Source organism: Chiloscyllium punctatum, chromosome 2 (assembly GCF_047496795.1).
Source record: "Chiloscyllium punctatum isolate Juve2018m chromosome 2, sChiPun1.3, whole genome shotgun sequence".
NCBI classification, from domain to species: Eukaryota; Metazoa; Chordata; class Chondrichthyes; order Orectolobiformes; family Hemiscylliidae; genus Chiloscyllium; species Chiloscyllium punctatum.
Window position 1 is genome coordinate 133,187,041 of NC_092740.1, and position 13,418 is coordinate 133,200,458.

The 13,418-nt window shown below is 38.4% G+C and overlaps 1 protein-coding gene across 2 annotated transcripts in view; it reads left to right on the forward strand.

Annotated features, from left to right (window-relative positions):
- Nucleotides 1-13,418, forward strand: part of LOC140489990 (ADAMTS-like protein 1) — a 557,511-nt gene that overhangs the window by 357,150 nt on the left and 186,943 nt on the right. For both annotated transcript variants that reach the window (XM_072589066.1, XM_072589067.1), the window contains 3 exons: nt 5,504-5,578; nt 8,144-8,301; nt 11,133-11,244. In XM_072589066.1, the coding sequence (XP_072445167.1) occupies nt 5,504-5,578; nt 8,144-8,301; nt 11,133-11,244 (345 nt within the window). The remainder of the gene's footprint in view (nt 1-5,503; nt 5,579-8,143; nt 8,302-11,132; nt 11,245-13,418) is intronic.

Below are 13,418 nucleotides of genomic sequence, written 5' to 3' on the forward strand. Positions count from 1 at the left end.
GTGGAACCATTTTACTGTCAGGAGCCAAAAGCAATAAAACTAAAGTTGACCAAGAAGATTGAACCACTGACTTCTCTTCAACTCTGCATTGCGTCTGGTTCACACTACAAATTACTGGGACACGCTGGGGTGGTGTAACATCTAATGAACAGTGCTGATCCATTTGAACAATTATGGCATTATGTTTTAAAATAATTGAAGTAGCTATTGTTATGAAAGTGTAGGTGTACTGTGCCTTTTTAAGAGGGAGAGGAAGCTGGCAAGGACTGACTGCAAGCACAGAGTGTGCTGAACAATTTAAAAATGTAACATTTGGTTGAAACAAATAGCTGGAGTTGCGTTGCCATGGAACAAAACCAAATTCAAATTTGGCCAATCAGTTTAAATTATGCCCTGGATACCAAAATCCAATCGAATTTGAATTTTGCTGTTTGGGATCACATCATACCAATGAAATAATCCAGTGTTTTGGGATATAAAATTGGACATTTTGAACAGTTAGGGGGAGAACCAGCAAGTGCAGACTGCTAGCTGAATAGCTCTCTGAAAGGTACCTCTCCATAAGAAGAGTTGTGCAGCAGAAGTCAGAAGAAAAGACACCCTGGAAAATACAGAGGAAAATCGACAAAGGAAAATTGACAAAGATTGCTGGTTTTGAAACGTGATTTTTGTTTGTAAATCTTAATCAGGGTTTTTTTTTATCAGACCAGTGTTGTAGAGCGGGAGGTAAAAGATAGTTTTAAGAGAAAGGAGTTGCAAATATTTGTTGTTTTAATGTTCTCCTTTGGACGTAATAAAGAACAAAATTGTTAATTTTTACTTTAAATTGTGAGATCTGGGATAGTTCTTTGCCTCTCGAAATTTAACAGATTACAGCGTGAGGTGAGCTTCTCTGTGTGTCGGGTTTAGATTAGCAGAGGGGTTTACCCCATGTCATAACACTATAAATGGAAAAAGCTGACTAGATTTACCTGACCTGTCAAAATGTATCATTGCCAGTGAATAGTATATACTTATCTCTACACAAGGTTAAGCGGCAATAAAATGTTCACAAACACAGAACTACTTTGCAAAAAAAAAAGACTGTATTCCTCAGGAAATAAATCCGAAGCTATGAGTGTTCCGAATATTAAATCCTTTTGTAGCTGTATATTTAACAATGACAATTTTTAAAAAGTACAATTAATCATGCATTAGAGGCAATACAGTGAAAGTTCACTCGATTGATGCCTCAGATGAGAAGGTTGTTCTATGATAGACTTCAGTCTATTGGTCCCACAGGTAATGGAGATCAGACAAAAGAGGTGACTGAGGTGTGCAAGATTCTAAAGAGTCTTGCAGAACACACAGAAAGATTGTTTTCACTGATTGACTAGGAAACTAGAACATGGGGGCAGAGCCTCAGAACAAGGGTTTGATGGTTTATGACTATGATGAAGACAATTTTCTTCACTCAAAGGTTTATTTACCTTTAGAATTCTCTATCAAGGATTGTGGGTACTCCGCCATTCAATGTAGTTCAGACTGAAATAGACAGAAGTTTGCTCTGTCAGAGAATCAAGGGATATGGGAAACAGAGGAAAACTTGGAGTTAAAGCCACTGGTCAATGTTGAAGATGGAGAGATGATGGCATATGGGTACTGTGGTATGTCATTAGACAAGTACTGTAGAGGTCCAAGCTGGAGTTGTGATTTAAATCCATCCATGGTAGGTGGTGGAATTTGATTATCATCTGATGATTCTGAAATGTACAGCTAGCCTCACTAATGGTGATGGTGATAACCAAACTCAATTATTGTAAAATTTAACATCTTCACCAACATAACTTAGGGAAGGAAATCTGCCATCACTCCCTGCTGTGGAGTTTGTGACTCCAGACCCATAGCAAAGTTGTTTGTTTTTTAATTGTCTACTCAACTAGCAAATTCAATGGCAATAATGAATGGACAATAAATACAGACCTTGTTAGTAATGCCCACATCTCCATAAATGAAAGCAATGAATTATAAAAATGTAATGGCAGAACCGACCCACGACAGTGTTATATTCCCATTCTATTCTCATGTTTTTGTGTGCAGCTGAGCAAACAGATAGTATTTCTACAATTATAAAACATGCACTGTGGATTTGTTTTGTGAATTGATGGCCATCATCTGAATAAAGGAATGGACAAAATCATTCAGAAATACACAAACTTGGGAAATAAGCCCAGACATTTGGACGTTTATATCTATGGCAAACCCAATCATCAAACATATAATTAATCTGCTCCTCAATCAGGATACTGTATTGATTACTGTTTCATTGTGGGCGGCACGGTGGCACAGTGGTTAGCACTGCTGCCTCACAGCGCCTGAGATCCGGGTTCAATTCCCGACTCCGGCGACTGACTGTGTGGAGTTTGCACGTTCTCCCCGTGTCTGTGGGGGTTTCCTCCGGGTGCTCCGGTTTCCTCCCATAGTCCAAAGATGTGCAGGCCAGGTGAATTGGCCATGCTAAATTGCCCATAGTTTTAGGTAAGGGGTAAATGTAGATGTAGGGGTATGGGTGGGTTACGCTTCGGCGGGGCGGTGTGGACTTGTTGGGCCGAAGGGCCTGTTTCCACACTGTAAGTAATCTAATCTAATCTAATCTAATCTTTGGTTTGAATCAGCCTTTTAGTTCTTCATGACTCAAATATATTTGAACAACGATTCATATAATGTTATTGAAAATGCTAGTATGTACATTCTTGTAATTGGTGATCCTTTAATTTCTCACCCATGTATTCTTTATGTTTGTCCAGTGATTGTGGCTAGTTAAGCATAGAGAGTGTCACAGTTATGTTCAAATTTATTCTTATCCAACCATCACGATTGTGAACAATTTCTTCAGGATAATAGCTAGCAGTAAGAGTAGAGGTCTGACAACTATAGATATCAGGTGCTACTATACTGAAATTGCTACTGACTTTTTAAAAAATGAACAGAATTAGATTTTCTTCATAATCGACCACAAATACTTCCATTATTTTCCTGCATAATATCAGCTTACTCCACTTGGGAGAAATCATGCATTTGCATCAGAAGATTGTGTGTGCAAATCCTATTCAACTCCTTTCACATATGATGTAGTCCCGTGCTTTTAACATACTGCTAAGGTAGTGCTGCATTGTTGGAGCTACAGCCCTTCACATAAAAGGATGGATTAAGTTCCTGTTTGTCTATTCCAGTAAAAGAAGGTTTTAATTTTAGAAAAGTCAGTACGTACTTAGTGCATTGGACAAGATGCCTCTGTTAAACAATATGACCAAAGTTAGATGAACTTGTCATTTACCTCATTACATAGATTGCAATGCTTCACAGTCAATTAATGTTGAAGTGTTTTATAGATATACCTTTATTTCTTAAGTAAATTAAACATGAAACAAAATGTCTTCTGCCATGTCACTTACACAAAATAAAAAGGAATCTTAAAACATCCACAGAACATATTAGTTGCATCAGATTCTGTAGCAGGAGGACCATAAAATGTGAAAATTTGAAGCTATAAATCCAAATGAACTTTAAACTAAACAATGGGACTCGGCAGCAAAATTCAACTGAGAAATGAAAGTTCTGAAGAAAGGTCACTGGGGAATTGAAGTGTTAATTCTGCTTTCTGCCCACAAATGCTGTCAGACCTGCTGAGTTTCTCCAGCAATTTCTGTTTATGTTTCATGAGCATTTGTTTATGGGTTGTCAAAAAGTTTGGTCTGAATTTTCGTGCAGGTGGCTTCTTCATCATTATAAAAGTGATGGCAGAGGCCCAAGCACGGAAATTCTGACCCTGAATGCAGAGCCTTCCATGTGTGGGAAAGGAGAGTGGATGGGAATGGGGCTTGGTTCACAGAGGCAACTGCACAAGTTAAAAGTGCAGCTGCCTTGGACTGATGTAATTTTTATTAATGAAATGACCAAATTATGATCTATGTGTTATGGACCTGGTGAGGAAAAGGTCCAAAGCATCTGGAATTTGTTGAAGTGTTAGCATACTTTTAGGAGAATTAAAGGGTTTTTTTTGGATACTCTGACCCTAGGAAACCTTTGGGGGAGTAAAATGCACTTCGGGAGAATGACTTTGGGCATTGGAACTATCAAGGTACTGCCAGGATGTTAAGGCATTTTAAAACTTACATTTCTTTGAAAAGAAATCTGCCTTCATTATTAAAAAGATAGTGCTTGCTATTTTGTTGACTGTTGAAATAAGGCAAAAGTCTCCAAATGCAGGGCTAGTTCGATACAACTGTACAATGTTTGGTTATCAGATTAGGGTGAATAGTTTGATCGATGGTTCCAAGTTTTGGCGAACTCTTTGAGGTGGGACGATGAATTCGAATGTTTGATATTCAATTAGAAATAAAGGAAGTTAATAGTAGTGAATGGATTTTAATCAATGAGTTGCTTTTTAATCAAAAAGTCAATTAATCAATAGACATTTTAAGCATTTTATTTAATCTCTGTCTGAGGTCACCCAATGATGCATACTGACTGAGTCGGTATGGTCCGTGTAAGGGGAAAGGGTATGGGTGGGAGGATTGGTTGATGTAAGTTAATGCTACATTGGTGAAGGAGTTGCTCATAAAGGTCAGGAGATGTACGTAGAGGCCTAAAGGCTAGCAAGTGTATGAATGTCAATATGCGATTGGTGAATTGACTCGGGTTGGCATGAAAGATATAATTGGACCATTAGAATGTGTGAAAGGGCATAGGCTGGCATGGGACTATGAGGGATGAAGGGTATCTAGAGGGCCATATGTTGGTTTTGGATGGTTTGAAGGCTAATGGGTGGCATGATGTAACATTGGTTAATACGAATGGGACTTGGGTATTGTGTGGGGTTGGAGTGTATTTTTTGTTGTTGTTCTTTTCCATAAATTCAGCAAAGCACCAATGCACTGAGGCTAGCCTTTGTTCCAGCTTGCAAACCTCCACACTCATTTTCAGGGTCAGTAACCATGACTCCCATAAAGCGTGACCACATCTCTCACCCCAGCCACCCCCCACCTGCCCCCAGTTGCATTTTTCATTCCAGGACAGGTTTGCAAAACTGGGAGTTGTTCTAACTGTGTGCCCTCCGACTCAGGGACAAAAATTCTACAACTCTGCGATTGTTATTTTGAAGATTATCTTGTTAAATTTGATGAGCGTTATTGATTTTAAATTTGCAAGAAGACCAGACGTGCTTAATAAACAGGTGCTATGTGTTTAATCTATTTGAATTAGAATTTCCATAACATCTTTGTTCTGAAAAATAAAGAGTAACCATATTTGGCAGTGTCTTAATAAAGGAGAAATAAATAAACACAACTCACTCTGGTGAGGTGGACAATAGCATTGAGCAGTTTCTATGTTTCAATGCAGCCTATGGAAAGTAGAAAAAATACTTTTTAAATGGATTCCATCAATACAATACATGCCATGGAGAATTCTCCCAGATATGTTTTTCATTTAAATGTCTCATTCTTCAAATTTCGTTTCCCAGTGGACGACATGGTCATTGCCATTCCATATGGAAGTCGACATATCCGAATAGTACTCAAAGGCCCAGACCATCTGTGTAAGTAGACACCAATTTTATGACTGAACTCCTTTACATCTGCTGTTTGCTGCTGTGTTTTTGTTTGAACCTCCTTAAAGATATTATGGAAATATTTAACAGTAGTTAGAAATAATTTTTCACCTGCAGTAATCAGATAACATCTGTTGAAATGTACATCTTAGCTATCTTTTTATGGTCAGAATTGTTTGTGGGTGTGTTTGTGATAAAAATAGACTTGGGTTGACTCATGTTGTAAATGTATGTCAGTCACAGTAGATTGAATAGTCAAATCAATGTAATTATGATGGGTGGAATGGTGGCTCAGTGGTTGGCACTGCTGCCTCACGGCACCAAGGACCAGGTTTGATTCCAGTCTTGGGTGACTGTACAAATTCCACACAGGTATTCCCCCTGGGTGTGTGTGGATTTCCTCCTACAGTCCAAAGAGTTTAAGTTAAGTGGATTGGTCATGCTAAATTGCCCATAGTGTCCGGAGATGTGCAGGCTAGGTAGATTAGCAATGGGAAGTGCAGGCTGACAGGGATGGAGTGGGCATGTGGGTCTGGGTGAGATGGTCTATAGAGGATCAGTGTGGCTTCAATGGGCCGAAAGGTCTGCTTCTACACTATAGGGATTCTATGATTCTATTTGTATTTGTGCTAGTTTTTTTTCAACCATGGTGTATCACTGGAATATATTTTCTTCCTCATAGCTTTATTTTAAAATCTAATTGTAGTTTTGAGATTGCATTGTATACAGCATTATGCACATATTTGATCAAAGGCATCCAAATACCCAGATAGTCATAAACTAATGACAATCTCTTTAAAAGCAATTATGAGTCTGTCCACAGAAACTTGCGTGTCAAAGTTACATAAACTCACACATCTGTCCTCCTCTCCAATGCTGCAAATAGCACAAACAAATGGATTTTCCTCACATCATCTTCATGTATTCAGAGGAAGCACCTGAAGTTTGTTTCATCTTTTTTTTACGAGTAGGTTTGGGAATACTTTGCTCCCACTGAACTTCTCTGGGTCAATCAGCAGCAGCTCAGCCTGTTGAAACGTTTAGTGGAGAAGGTTTATAAAAACTATGGGAAATGTATTAAACATTGTTCGGAAGTTTAGTAATAAGTTTCTGAAAACATTGAAAAAATATAGTTTTGTCATTGTGGGTCCCATTTAAAGTGAGCCAGTGAGTTTAAAGCTACAAGGTAATTGAAAATTTCCAACTTTGAGGAATTGTCAAATGAGCAGAGCCTCTCCAATTTATTCATCTTGAAAGTTCCATAATTTACTCCATTTAAGAAAACAAGGACTTGCATTTCTATAGATTCCCTCTTCCTTCACCAACAGTTGGACATCCCAAAGCACTTTACAGACAATGAAATGTAGTCACTGCTGTAAACTAGGGGATCCTGCAGCCAACATGTGCACAACAAGTTTCCAAAATTAGCAAAGTGAAAATGCTCAGATATTGTGCTCTTGAGTTGTTGACTGATGCTGCTAATGAAGCTGGTGATAATCACCCTGCTCTTCTTTAGCACAATGCAATGGGACATTTACATTCACTTGAAAATCCAGATGGAGCTTCAGTTTAGCATCTCATCCAAAAGCCAACTCCTTGAAAAGTGCAATGCTCTTTCAGTACTGCACAATAGCATCAGCCTGATTTTGTGCTCGAATCTTGGAGCGTAAAGCCGTTTTAAACCCGTAAACTTCTGAATGAGGCAACAGTGCTACCAGTCACACCAATGCTGAGGCACTAGAAAAATATGGAAAGAAAGTTAGCTATCGTTTTGAAAGAGCCCTTTCACTAATTCAGTGAATGATGAGGTAGCCTTGACTCCACATCATTTTTTTGGGCTTTTTAAATCTCCAATGAGAGACAAAAGAAACTGTGATCTTGAATTTATTAGCACAGTGTAATAAGGAGTGAGATTGTAAAATTGAGGCAGAAATATGCAACCTAATTAATTATAAACTTAACCGGGCTGTTTTGGCCTGCAGTTCACCACTTCCAAAACTATGGCAAGATCCAGTCCCATTTTAAACAAAAAGGAACATATGTGAAGGACAACAGATTTTATCCCTCTAACATTTAGGAACTGTAGCCTGAGGATAATAAAAGAAGCCATTGGATCATCTTCAGCCCATCTCATAAAAGCTGGGCGTGCTCAGTACCAGTGATAGAAGCTATTTTGTGACAGTAGTAGTTATTATAGTTAATTAGGAATAAAACGATAAGAAGTCTTTTTCCAGTCAGTATGATTTTTCTGCTGAATTGAAAGGAAGTGGAAACGTGTTGGATTTTATACTGTCGAAAATGGTGAGGAGAAGGAAGAACAAACTGGAAGATCTGGGTGAGTGTAGAGGGTGGGAAAAATTTAGTAACAAAGGTGGCAGGAAACCAAAGACAAAGTGGTGGTAAGGGAAGGTTTCAATGTTTGTTCTTTTCTTATGTCTCCATAGTAATGATATAATTATCTTGCAACTGGGGGACAGATGTGATGTATTTTAGGTTTTGGAACACAATTTGGAGCTAAATTTTCTCCTAAATTATTTCAATTATGTCATCAAGATTTGGAAACAAAGACTTTGTTGGGCCAGAGAGGAGAAAACAGCCTGAGCTCTTCTGGAACCTTTACCATTGAAAATACCAGCATCGAGTTCCAGAAATTTTCAGAGAAGGAGATATTGAGAGCAAATGGCCCTCTTGGAGCAGATTTCACTGTAAAGGTGAATCATTGTTCTTTATGGTTAGCTCTATTAATAGTCACACTAATTATTAATTGAACTGATTTTATTCTTACAAGTTGAGTATGATCAAACTATCTTCCAGTTTTCTGTACTTTAATTTTAAACATTTAAAAAAAGTCTGTGCTTTAATTTTAAGCATTTAGCATGAAAATTCATCCAAGCTTTCATTTCTTATATGTGCCAATTCAGTTTTGCAGTTTTGCCCACAGAGGTTGTCATTAAATATGAGTCCATTAAACATCTCCCTTTACGTTCAGCAGGGTAATTTTTTTTTGTCAAAATCAAGAAGCTGTAAGTTCTGCCTTTCTTTTTGAACATAGCTGGGCTACTTCTTGGGTCAGGTTCGGTGGGAGGGTGATGGTGAACACAGTTTGCAGATACATTAGATGCACTAGACTTGCACTCTTAAAATCTACACTAGATTCCTGTGGGAGGTGAGGGTGGACAAGTGACAGGGATATCCTTCAGAAAATCCAATTTTTGAGTCAGAATATACCTGGTGAAGTTAAGTATACAAAGAGGTAGATTACTTGGATGACTTCCCGAAGTCAGAAGTGATTGAAAAGCCCCTGAATTCATAGATTTTGTCTGAATTTATCAACTTTGGCTGAAATGACCAGAATTTCCTTTTTCAATCTTTGCCAATAATGAAGATTCAGCAAATTGTGTGTGAGCATTTTATTACAAGATAATCTTTGACCTTCTACTACACTCACACAGATTGAATCATGTTAATAAGACTATTAGGTGTAGAAACAGATGTAGTCCATTTAGCCCTTTCAGTCTGCTTCACCATTCATTGAGATCATGGATGATTTGATAATCCTCAGCTCAACTTGACTGTATTTTCTCTATAGTCAAGAGTGTGTTGCTGGAAAAGCACAGCAGGTCAGGCAGCATCCGAGGAGCAGAAAAATTGATGTTTCGGGTAAAAGCTCCTTATCAGGAATAAGGCTGAGAGCCCCAGGGGTGGACAGATAAATGGGAGGGGGGTGGGGCTTGGGGGAAGGTAGCTGAGAATGCAGTAGGTGGATGGAGGTGGGGGTAATGGTAATAGATCGGAGGGGAGGGTGGAGCAGATAGGTGGGAAGGAAGATGGACAGATGGGATGGGTCATGAGGACAGTGCTGAGCTGGTAGGTTGGAACTGGGATAAGGTCGGGGGGAGGGGCAATGAGGAAACTGGTGAAATCCACATTGATGCCATAGGGTTGAAGGGTCCTGAGGCGGAAGATGAGGCATTCTTCCTCCAGGCGTCGGGTGGCTCCCAGCTTCCATCGTGATGAAGAGTTTTTGCCCGAAATGTTGATTTTCCTGCTCCTCGGATGCTGCCTGACCCGCTGTGCTTTTCTAGCAACATACTCTTGACTCTAATCTCCAGCAGTATTCACTTTTGCCGTGTCTTTTCCCTACAACCTTTTACTCAGTTACTGATTAAAATGTTATTTTAGCTTTGCATACACTTAATGACCCACCCTCAACAGCTCCATGTAGAAAAGATTTCCACAGATTTATTACATTGAGAAAAGAAACGCCTCTGTCATAAGTGTGTGATGTAACTTGTTCTGCGATTCTACCATCTGGCCCTGGACTTTCCCACAAGTGCAAACAACCTCTCTGCTTTGACTGTGTCAAATCTCCTAAGAAACCTGGGTGTTATAGTAAGGTCACCTCTAATTTTTCTAAATACCTATTGTACAGGCCCAACCCAGAATGTAGAAAGCTTCATTGAACGAGGACACGCTCACTTATCCCAACCAGGAATAATATTTTATGTTGACATGGGACGTCAAATCAATTTCAGAAATATGCAGCTATCAAAATGTAGCGGCTGCATACCATTGAGCATTTTAATTTGGTTAACACTCTTCAATATTTCCTGTTCCTGTGGTTAAAGTTATTAAAACAAATTGGGTTGGGAAGATACTTTACCCACCCCTAGCCAAACTGCTTCACCATTAATTACTTGATAAAGTAACAGTTGCAGGATAGTCAGATAAAAATTATCCTATAGCACTTTACTTTCTTCTGTTTTTCTTGCTTCTTGCCATCTTATTTCCATTAAAAGTGTATGCAAAAAAGAAATGAGAGAAGGCATTTAAGAGATTTGAGTAACTGACATTGGATCCAAGCAATGATAGAGTGAGCAGCGTTGACACATAAACAGAACAATGAAATGCCAATATTCACAGCAGGCTTGCCAAAATATCTGATGTACTTATTTAAAGGAATTGTTTACTTGGGGAATGGTGGGCCTCCACTGTATTTCAGAATTTTAAGAAGCACTCCTGAGAGTCATTTTAAAATGTGCCTCTCATGATGATATTATTTCAAAACATTCAGAAAGGGAACAGGTTTCTGTTGTTCTCTGAGGAAGGTGAATGAATTATCAAATTTCCATAAATCTCTGAGATATTCTGATGCAGCTCAGCATTCAGAAGCTCATAGAATAATAATTGGAGCACAACTGTCCAGATAGTATCTTGATAGAAAGCTGTTTGAGCCACAAGTTGTGTTACAACCTGCTATTTGAACCAGGTTTTGTACACAATAGAACATGAAACCATGCTTTTCCATGCCTGAAATGCTCTGCTTCTCCTTCCACTATTCAGATATATTATTTCCTCATGCTCTACAGTATCATCACAATGTGTGAGCAGACAACATGTAGTGCACTCGGGAGTTACCCTTGTTAACTCGGTCTTTCAGTCATTGTACTGCAGTATTGAAGTTATACCTGGTAACTGAGGAGATGACATGAATCATTTTTCTAAGATGTAAAGAGAGTAACTGTGTTTTTGTCTCTTTCAGATACAGTATGTGGGAAAAGCAGACAGTATAGTCCAGTTTTTCTTTTACCAGCCTATCATACATCAATGGCGAGAAACTGATTTCTTTCCTTGTTCCGTCACTTGCGGTGGAGGTAATTTTCATTTCTGTTATATTCATTTACTACAACAACTCTGCCTCAATTAATGTAAGTACTCAATATAGAGAAGAGGTTGCTGTAGAACATGCTTAATATTTATACAACATGTTGGAACCAATTTTACAGTTCTGTACTTTAACTGAGGCATGAGGTGAGATTGATTGAGTGCAAACAATTTGCCTGAATGTTTAAGATACCAAATTTGTGAATGTTTTATTAATAACAGAAATATTATTTCATAACTGCCTCAGTGCCAAAAGGCCACCCATTGCTACACTGACAGTCTCCCAAGTGACGAATTCTCAGTTTTCATATGATCAGCTTTGGGAGGAGAAATATTGGCATCCTTTCAGCTGACAGTATTAACTAACAATTGGATTAAATTAGGAAAGCAGCATATTATTGTGTAAACCACCCACATTAATGGAGACACTAGATTCAAACACAAAAAAAGGCATGCCCACTCTGAGTGACCCTGCAAAATGCTTCTCATTAACCGATATGGATTAAGTCCAAATTTGCCACAACCTAATTGAGCCAGAACTTGTCATAGTCATACTTTCACAATCTTATCTTTCAGCAAATTTCCCAGAGACTATCAGTACCATCCCAGGGTGTATTCTATCCCACTGGTAGGAAAGGTCCACAGAAGTGAAAGGAAATGGTAAACAGTTGGAAGGAACAAGTCTTCCATGGTCTCAACATACATGACAAACTCTTCCAGTCTCATACCATGAGGTCAAACATGAACAAGAGATTAGGTAGAAGTTTGACGTCATTAATCTTTTAAACTATCATCCTGAAATGGTAGTGGAAGCAAAGGCCTTTAGTATTTGTAAGGCAGAGGTAGATAACCTTTCACCCCCTTGCTTAATGATGATCTATCAGGGATAGGTGGGAATCCACATTTTACATTACAATCAGGTCAACCATGATCTTATTGAATAAATGCAAACTTGAAATGGTGAACGGCTTATTTCTGCTCATAAATCACATGTTTGTCATCTTCAGTGAACATGATTCACTCTCGCTGATATCAAGAAGTCACCAAAGGCACTCAATACTGCAGTATTTATGGGCCCGGACAATGTCATAGTGGTTGTACTAAAGATTTTTTTCTCCAGAACCAGCTGTGTGTGAGCTAATAATCAGTTTATTGCACTACACAACAACTCTAGCACCAGATAAATTAAATAAGGACAGTTACCAGCCCATCAATGCACTTTCTACTTGGATCATGTGGCCAACAGTGCTATCAAGGGCTCTTGCTCAGTCATAATTTACTCATTGATGCTCAGTTTATTGTCTGCCAAGGACATGCAACTCAAGAGCTCGTTACAGCTCTGACCTATTGTAGGCAGAAGACGTGAATTTCAGTGATATTGACATTAAGACAGCATTTGACCAAATGAAATATTAAAGAGTCTTAGAGGAATGAATTGGAGATGCCAGTGTTGGACTGGGGTGTTCAAAGTTAAAAAATCACACAACACTAGGTTATAGTCCAACAGGTTTATTTGGAAGCAGTAGCTTTTGGAGCGCTGCTCCTTCATCAGGTAGTTGTGGAGTATAAGATCATAAGACACAGAATTTATAGCAAAAGTTTACAGTGTGATATAACTGAAATTCTATATTGAAAAAGACCTAGATTGTTTGTTAAGTCTCTCATCGTTTGGAATGACCATGTTGGTTTCAGTTCTTTCAAATGTAACTTGCAGAACTTTTTAAAAGTTACATTCTCAAGTGAACATTAACAATTAGTGTCATGTCAGCCCAGATAATGCATTGAAAATGTGAGGTGCCCTGTGTGAGGCTGTCTATGCCACAACGTTCAGACTGATTCTAATCTAAAAATCAGATTTACAGATTTTTACATGGATTCATGCAGTTTTTGAGCAAAATAAAATTGTGGTAATACCAGGGACACTTATGAGCTAAAAATGAACAGAAAATAAAGAATCACACCTGGTCTCACTTTAAGCTGTTGCCCAATTGCTATTGATTAACAAAAACAGTAACAGCATTCAGAAGAAAATTGTGTTTTATTCAGAATCTAAACATGACAATATTGCTGATGGTCATGCAGCAACATGATGACATTCATACAGCAATATTTATCATGTTCAGAATCAGAAAAAAACTAAACAGTTTAAAAAAAAACTTGCATA